The sequence below is a fragment of the Melospiza georgiana genome, chromosome 21, assembly GCF_028018845.1.
Source record: "Melospiza georgiana isolate bMelGeo1 chromosome 21, bMelGeo1.pri, whole genome shotgun sequence".
NCBI lineage: Eukaryota > Metazoa > Chordata > Aves > Passeriformes > Passerellidae > Melospiza > Melospiza georgiana.
In genome coordinates, this window is record NC_080450.1 from 10119090 (window position 1) to 10127464 (window position 8375).

Genomic DNA, 8375 nt, shown 5'->3' on the forward strand with positions numbered 1-8375 from the left:
GCTTGGTGTAACTTGGGTGTGAGGTTTGCTTCCCTGCAAATCACAGCAGTGATGTGATGTTACTGGAGGTGCTGAGCCCATCCCAGTTTGGGGCTGTGATATCCAATGATGGGTGTAGCAAACCGGCCTTATTTGTTGCAAGACCGTATGGATTTTATGGATGTCAATGTTCATTAGGGTTTTGGTGCATCAGTTGAGCTGATTTGAGGTTTGGCAGGGAAAAATAACAAAGCAAGAAGAAATCCAGTGCCACGGCGAGGGACAATGTGATTTTAGCTTTCCTTCATAAAGAAATAGGGCTTTGGAGGTCCTGGTCTGTGCAGGGACATCCTCAAAGCTTTTGGATGCCAGTGTCAGGGTGACAAGTCAGGAGGCAGTGATGGAAAATGGGGGAAATTCATACAGAATCAGGTCGGAAGAGAAGAGAGACCCTGCGGGGGTCAGAGCTGGGTGCCAGAGCTGCGAGGGACAGATTTGGGGTGTCCTGGTGCCTGGGGTGCCCCCGGGGTGCTGGAGGCCCCGCGGCAGCAGCAGCCCCTCCCTGCTGCAGCCTGCTCCTCGCTGTGGAAAAGGCCGATTTTCTCCCCAAAACGGCTCCCACGTGGGACACGCGACGTTTGCTCCCTCTCCCTGGCAAAAGCGAAACCCTATCCCTGTCCTCAGTGCTCCGCTTGGGTTTCTCAGGGCTGTTCCTGGCACTCGGCTCCTTCGCCTGCCACATTTCCATCGCCTCTCTCCATCTTTGTTCCACTCCTTCCCTCCCGGCGCCCTCCCCACGGCCCCGCTGCCCTAAATGGGCCACGGGGCGGATCGTGGGCAAGGCTCATCTGCACCGCCCCGCTCCTCCTCCTCCTCCTCCTCCTCCTCCTCCCGCAGCCGGAGCGCCGGGAGAGCCGCGGGGCTGCCGTGAGTAGGGGGCTCTGGTGGCTCTGCTGTCCCTGTGCTGGGAGGCTGGGTGGCTCTGCGGCCGCCTCCGCTGGCTGCTTCTCCTCGGATTGGTTATTTTCTTCCACCCCTGCCCTTCCCGTGTCCTTCGGCGGCAGCAGGAGCCGCAGCCCGTCCGCGGTGGTGCCGGGGCTGGCTCCCTGCGGGTGACACCGGCGTGGATGGGGCTGGTTCCCTGCGGGTGACACCGGCGTGGATGGTGCTGGTTCCCTGGGGGTGACACCGGCGTGGATGGCGCTGGTTCCCTGCGGGTGACACCGGCGTGGATGGTGCTGGTTCCCTGCGGGTGACCCGGTGTGGCTCGGGCTGGTTCCCTGCGGGTGACCCGGTGGTGCCGGGGCTGGCTCCCTGCGGGTGACACGGTGTGGATGGGGCTGGCTCCCTGCGGGTGACACCGGCGTGGCCTCTGCTCGGCAGGGCGATGCCGCTGGAGGACGGGGACCCGCTGAGCCCGGGGGCACGGCAGGTCCGCGGAGAGACCAGCGGTGTCCCCCGGCTCCCGGCGATGGGGGAGCCCTCGCTGCGGGGCACGACAGCGCCTGGTGGCGGCAGGACGGACGCGGTGGCCGAGGGCTGGGAGCCGGAGCCAGCGCTGGGTGATGGGGATGTGAGCCCCGGGGCAGCCCCACGGCGAGCACGGCGGCCCGAGGACGCCCTGATGAGCGAGCTTTCGGAGCTGGTGCAGAAGGTGGTGAAGAGCAGCAGCTGGTGGGAGCGGCACGGCGTGGACATCAGCATCCTTGCCTGCAGCTTCCTCCTGCTCCCAGCAGGTAACCTGGCTCAGCCCCCCCAAACCGCGGCCGGGGGGTCCCCAGGGCTCCCACTGCCTCCTTGTGTCTGTGCTGGGAGCCTGCTGGCACCTACTGGGGTTGAAACAAAGCCACAACAACTCCTTCACCCCGTGACTTGGTGCACTCTGACCCCACAGCAGGTGACAGTGACACCTGGGGTGTCTGAGGAGCTGAGGGGACAGTTGGGACCTCAGCAGCCTGGGCTGAGGGGACAGTGGTACCTGGGGTACAGCCTGGGCTGAGGGGACAGTGGGACATCAACAGCCTGGGCTGAGGGGACAGTGGTACCCAGGGTGCAGCCTGGCCTGAGGGGATGGTGCCCAGGCAGATGTACACAGGGCAGGACAGTGGGTGATGTGTCCCACCATGGGACAGGGTGGTTTTGGTGGCAGTGGCCCTGGCTGTGGTGGGTGCAAGGGAAAGCAGTTGAGTGTGGGTCTCTGGTGGCATGGCTGGAAAGCTGGGACCTTGTCTTGCTGTTGAACTCCTGGGGACGCTGAGATCCTGGCAGAGTAAGGGCACCAGTGGAATCCCACATCCCAGAGCTGTGGGGAGGGATCAGGCACCTGCAGCACTCCTTGCCATCGAGGCTGGAAGTGGCCAAATCTTCAGCACAAGGGTGAGTGTGGCTGATCCAGTCACAAGGATGATGAGGAGGCAAACTCTACTTGCATGGTTTAATACCTGTAACTACGGCTGAAGAACAGGTTTAGGGCCGTGGCTGGCGTGTTTGGGTGTAGCAACACCTCCAGCCTGGCTCGGAGGGCTGCAGGACATGAGCATGGCCCAGCTCCTGCCTGGCTGGTTTCTCCACAGGGTTCCTGTGCCTGCGGTCGGCCCAGGCCATCCCTTTCCTGGCGGGTGTCCTCACCCTTGGCGTGGTGCATCACACCCTGACCGTCAAGGGCAGCCACCTGGCCAGCCACAATGCCTTGACTGAGTCCAAGTCCTGGAGCAAAGTGTGGGCTGTCTTCTTCATTGAGGTGAGTGGGGCAGCCCCCAAAAACACCCCATCAGCACCCTGTGGTGGTGGTGGGAAATGTTTGGAATGGTGGGAAAGGTTTCTAGCGCTTAACTCTTAAAAGTCCATTCCAGACTGGTTTGGGGTCTGTGGGGTGCAGAGCATCTCCTCATGGTGTTTCATTATGGTTCCAGAGCATCTCCCCAGGTTCCTCCCACACAAGCCCAAGTCAGGCAGTGCCCAACCCTGGCAACTTCTCTCTCTTCCCTCCCAGCTCTGCTCAGCTTTCACAGTCGAGCAGGCCACCTACAACCATGTGAAGATCCACCACGGCTACACCAACGTCATCGGCCTGGGGGACTCCAGCACGTGGAAACTTCCTTTCCTGAACCGCTACGTCTACATGTTCATCGCTCCTCTGGCAGTGCCCATCCTAACCCCGCTGGTTGCACTTGGTACGTGTCCCACGTGCCTTGGGACAGGGTGCTGGCTGTGGGAAGCTCGTGACTGCCCAGGTCTCACCCCACCCAAGAGTCCTGCTTTGTTTGGAGGCATCACATTAACTACCCCAGTTCCTGGTGGGACACTGCAGGAAGGGCAGGACATGCTGCACTTGCTCTGGGGACCACATCTTCTGCATCTACTGAGAAAACACTTCACCTTTTCCTGGGCTGGATGTTGAAATCCCTGGTAAAAGACATCATGAGCCTGCAGCACCCCAATTCCATTCTCCTTTAACTCAGATCTGTGGCCATAATGGGGTTCAGTCTCACACTCAGGTTGATCAGAGCATCACACGAGGTATTTGGTGGCCGTGTTTGGGGTGGAGGTTTGGGGCAATGCAGGGCCCAGACACAGGGCAGGAAAGGTGGTGGCTCCAGGGAAATAATGGTGCCAGAAAGCAATCAGGGAGAAGAGCCCAGAAAGCAGTAAGAGGCTGGGGAAGCAAAGCTCTCCAGGCTGCATGACCCAGCTCTGGGCAGTGCCAAATGCACAGCCAATGACTTGGCAAAGTGTGAGAAATGAAGGTGCGTCCAAATCCCCTGAGTGATGCTGCACAGCTGGATCTGCTGCTCTGGGGAGTCTCCCAGCAGTTTTATAGGGTTTGGGCCAACCTGGAGGATGGGAAAAGTGAGTTCATGGGCTGGGCTGGGCTGTGGGGCTATTGGCACAGCCTGACAGCTGGAGCAGCAGTGGTGATGGGGAAACATCATCAACGCCTCTCCCATGCGCTGCCTCCTCTTCCTTTATTGTGCAGATTTATTGAGGAATGTGGAGTGGAAGGCAGCTCTCCGGACCCTCTGCTGCATGTTTCTGGGGTTTTACTGCCATTACTGGCTCCTGCTCCACGTCTCGGGCTTCCAGTCGCCGTGGTCTGCCCTGCTCTGCATGCTGGTCACCCGCTCCCTCCTGGCCCATCCCTACATCCATGTCAACATCTTCCAGGTAGAGACCTGAAGCTTCAAGGTATCCCAGCAGTGCTGGAGACAGGCAAGCCACCACCCAGTGCCCTGATGCTGCTGGCTGGAGCTTGTGTCACCCTAAGGCGTGTGGGTTCAGTTGTCACCTCCCTTGTGCTGATGCTGTCACCAGGAGGATCAGGCTGGTGGTGCTGGGTGGAAAGTGGTGGCCCTTGGAAAGTGTCAGGGCAGATGAGTGCAGAGGGTGTGAGGATGATGGGTGTGAGGATGATGGGTGCGAGGATGATGGGTGCGAGGATGATGGGTGCGAGGATGATGGGTGTGAGGATGATGGGTGTCAGGATGATGTCCTCTGCAGTGGCTGGGAGGGCTGATGTGTTTCAGGTGGTGTTACAGGCCCTGGGGTGGGGAGAGCCTGCTGGCTCTAAGTGTGGATGTGCTGGGAGAGCAGAACCTGGGAGCTCCCTGGTGACTCCATGGACAAACACAAGATGGGGTGACTTCAGGGACAAACCCAGCTCTTGGGCTGACAGAGAGACCCCAAAATGCGGCTCCTTGTGCCCACACGCAGGCAGAGCTGCCGTTGGCTCTGCTGGGGTGGCACCGGGGAGGGGCCACAGGGTGCCCACCCTGCCTGTCCCACAGCACATCGGCCTCCCCATGTTCGCCGCCGACCGCAAACCCCGGCGCATCCACCTCATGAGCCGCGGCGTCCTCAACCTGCCCCGCAACCCCCTCCTGGACTGGTCCTTCGGCCACTCGCTCATCAGCTGCCACGTGGAGCATCACCTCTTCCCCAGCCTCTCTGACAACATGTGCCTGAAGGTGAGCTGACCCACAGGGTGGTTGGAGGTGACGTGGGGATGAGAAATCTTCCCGCCTCCGCTGCCAGACCTGTCTGTGCTGCTCCTTCTCATGTTGGAAACTGCTTTGCGACAGTCCCTAACCCGTCTCCTGCCATCCCAGTCCTGTTCTCCTGGGTTTCTGCTCCCTGCTCCTTCTCCTGGCCCCAATTCCAGCCTGCAGCAGCCTTCCAGCAGTGCAGGATCCTCCCAGTGATTCCATTGGGAAAGTATCCCCAGCATTGCACAGTGCAGTTTTTGGTTCAGGCAAATCTCTTATCACTCTGCTCATGCCCTTACTTGCTGCTCTGGGGTGTGGGGTGTGTTCAAATCGTGGGCTCTGAGCACTGCCCCGGCTGGAGGGGATCCCAAGGCAGGTCCATACAGGGTCCTTCAGCACAGGATCAATGCTGTGCCCCTGTGTTCAGTGTCCTTTGCTTGAGCTCGGGGGGCTGGCAGGACCCACCTCCCCCAGAGAGGTGTCACAGGCAAGGAGGTAACTAAACCTGTGGCAGCCTCCCAGCCCCATCAAGGAGCTGGCTGTGTGGGCCAATAATGATGGGTGTGAACGATGAGCATTCGTGGCTGGCTCTCATTAGAAGCCTCATTAGGGCATCTCTCCTAATTTGGAGCCCTCCAAAGGCGTTTTGCCAGGGTGAACTCCCTGTGATGCTGCAACTGGAAACCACCTTCCTCTTAATATTCCCAGCAAAGATACTACAGCTGGTGCTGCCTGCTCCAGCCCAGCTTTGGGCACGTGGGATGGCTTTTCTGGGCACGTTTCAGGCACCCTGCACAGCAGTGACATCTCCTTTGCCCTTGCAGATCAAACCCATCGTCTCCCAGTACCTGAAGCAGAAGAAGCTGCCCTACAACGAGGACACGTACAGCTCCAGGCTCTGGCTCTTCCTGCAGAGATACGAGGAGCTGATGGTCCATGCTCCCCCCATAACGGAGCTGGTGGGCATCCAGTGAGGGCCCTGGGGGCTGTTTCCTGCAGGGACATTCAGAGGGATGGTTCCAGCAGGACCAACACCTCCATGAAGTCACCATGTAGGAAACATCCCTCCCTGAAGTTTTGCTTTTGGCTAGAAAATGGTGCACAGAGCCACTGCAGGGGGAGAGCCTGGTGGGGCAGCACCAGGGACAGAAAAATCAGCATTCCCCACGGTTGTTCCCAGTTTATCCACTCTGCTCTCACACCTGGGGAGAGGAACCCACCCCATCCGTGGGGAATGTGGCACCAGTCCAGGACATCCAGAATTGAGAAGCACCAGGATCTGCAGGATGGAGCTGCAGCTGTTTGGCTGGGGTCTCAGGGAAGGGGTGGATGTGGGGAGGGGGCTGTGACACTGCTGCTTGTGCTTTGCCTGACTTTGGGCTAAATCGGCCCCTTCTAGGAACAAAGATTTGTTTCAAAGATAAGTTCAGCCTTAACACTTTGGGCTGGATTTCCTTTATCACTGGGGTTTTTTGCTGGAGGGAGTCTGGCTGGTGTCCTGTGCTGCCCAGGGTAGGAGTGGGGCACCCATGGGGGTGCCAGTGTTGGGGTGCCAGAGGTGGCCCCAGCCTGGGCATTGCTGTGGCAAGGATTTATCAAGGGAATCAGAGGCAGGCAGGCAGGGCCTGGGAGGCTTTCCCTGCCTGGGGAGGGTGAGCTCTGCCCCCTGTGCTGCTCCCGTGGGGAGCTGTGGGGAGCTGTGTCTGCAGCACCGACGGCAAAGCCCAGCCCAGGGGAGCTGGCACAGCAAAGGCAGATGGCCAAACTGGGAGCAGGGGCTCTGCTCTCAGCCTGGGGTTGTGCTCTTTGGTTTGAGTGTTCTCCCATCCGGGCTGCACCCCTGCAGTGCCACGTTGGGGATTTATGAGGCTTCACAGGCAAAAGTGGCCCAAGGCTCAAGGATGCTGTGCCCTGGCCCGTGGCAGAGGGCAGTCCATGGTGTTTTACTCAGCTTCTCCTCCAGCACGTCCAGGAGCCTCCTGAGATGCACAGGAGAAGGGTCCCTGTGGTGTGAGGGGCCCTGCATCCATCCAGTGTAACCCTTTGGCACCAGAAATGTTGAGTTATTGATTTGTGCTGGGCTGGGGTCCAGTGCTGCTGATGCACTGATCTGGTGTCATTGCCACCTCTCTGCAGGCCCATGTGGGTCATTGATCTGGGCATTGTGAAACACCCAGAGGGCAAATCCCACAAATCCCACCCTCTGGGCAGGGCTGGGGGAGCAGCTGGAGGAGCGTGGCCAGAGCAAATGGCCTGAATGCTCTGAGCCCCCCACACCCTTCCCCAATTCATCAATCAATTGAGCATCACAGATAAGTTAAATGTGACAAATTATTGACATTCCCAGCTCCAGCAAGGGGGTGAGGGAGCCTTAGAGGTGCTTTTGGTTCAGGCAGGGTAATCTTAACCCCACATGTTCCTCTGTGTGGGCACAAAATGCTCTTTTGCCCGCTCTGCTGCAAGAGATCACGCCCCAAAATGTTCCCAGGCATTGGTCAGAGCAACAGCTCCTCCCCAGCTGCATTTTGTGGACGTTGTTTAAAGCAATGCCAGCTGAAGGCAAGTGTTTGCAGGTCCCTCAGCCAGCAGGAGACAGCCTGTGGTTTGGGAAATAGATGGATTATTCCCTGCCAGAACTGGTGGATACAGAAGTTAAAGGGGAAAGGGAGAATTCTGGAAAAAAAGGAGGATTCTGACTCCTGGGCTTGGAACCCTCCAAATTTAAACCTGCTGCTTTTGTGGATGACCTCTGTGGTGATATTTGGAGCCTTCAGCCTTGCTCCTCTGGGCAGGGGCTCAGTGGTTGCTGTGCTGAGCTGAGGATGAGGGTTTGGAGCTGTTGCAATTCCTGGTCCTGGCCACAGCCCTCCTGAAGGAGCGGGTGCAGAAGGAGGCACAGAGCCAGCTGCTGTTTCCAGCGTGCCTTTGCAGAAAGCTATCAGCTCATTTCCACAACCAGGAGAGAAAGCGTGTGAGTTTTATGATCCATATTACAACCAGCTCCTGGCTGTAAACTCCTCATGGACTTAATTGCATTTTAAAAGCCCCGTCAAGCACTTGCCTGCGTGCTCTGGCATCTGGCCAACTTTTCAATGTCTGCTGGGCCCGCTGAGATGATTTTCCTGTCTGGTGTGTCGTGCAGTGGCTGAACAAGATGGGATGTAGTGATCCTGCATGGAGGTGAGAGCACCAGCATCTGAAATGCGCTCTGAAGGAGGAAATAAAGCAGCGACCATAGGGACGCTGGGGCAGGAGTTCTGCCAGCATCATTTATCCATTCTCTCTGGCGTTAATGTTTTACTCTTTACTGAAGGACGCTGGGGTTTTCTCCTGGCAAGAGCAAGGTCACTGTGCAGCGCATGGTTAAAATCAGTCTGAGGTTCGCTTTTCCCGGCAGATCTCGGCAGCTGGTCG

The 8375-nt window shown here is 58.5% G+C and overlaps 1 protein-coding gene across 1 annotated transcript; it reads left to right on the forward strand.

Annotated features, from left to right (window-relative positions):
• The first annotated feature begins 833 nt into the window (after positions 1–833).
• On the forward strand, positions 834–6420 carry FADS6 (fatty acid desaturase 6). Its single transcript, XM_058038750.1, has 7 exons — positions 834–906; positions 1363–1715; positions 2553–2719; positions 2972–3152; positions 3956–4143; positions 4764–4943; positions 5786–6420. The coding sequence occupies exons 2-7, from the start codon at positions 1367–1369 to the stop codon at positions 5933–5935; spliced, it is 1215 nt and encodes a 404-aa protein (XP_057894733.1). The 5' UTR covers positions 834–906; positions 1363–1366; the 3' UTR covers positions 5936–6420.
• Positions 6421–8375: the final 1955 nt, after the last annotated feature.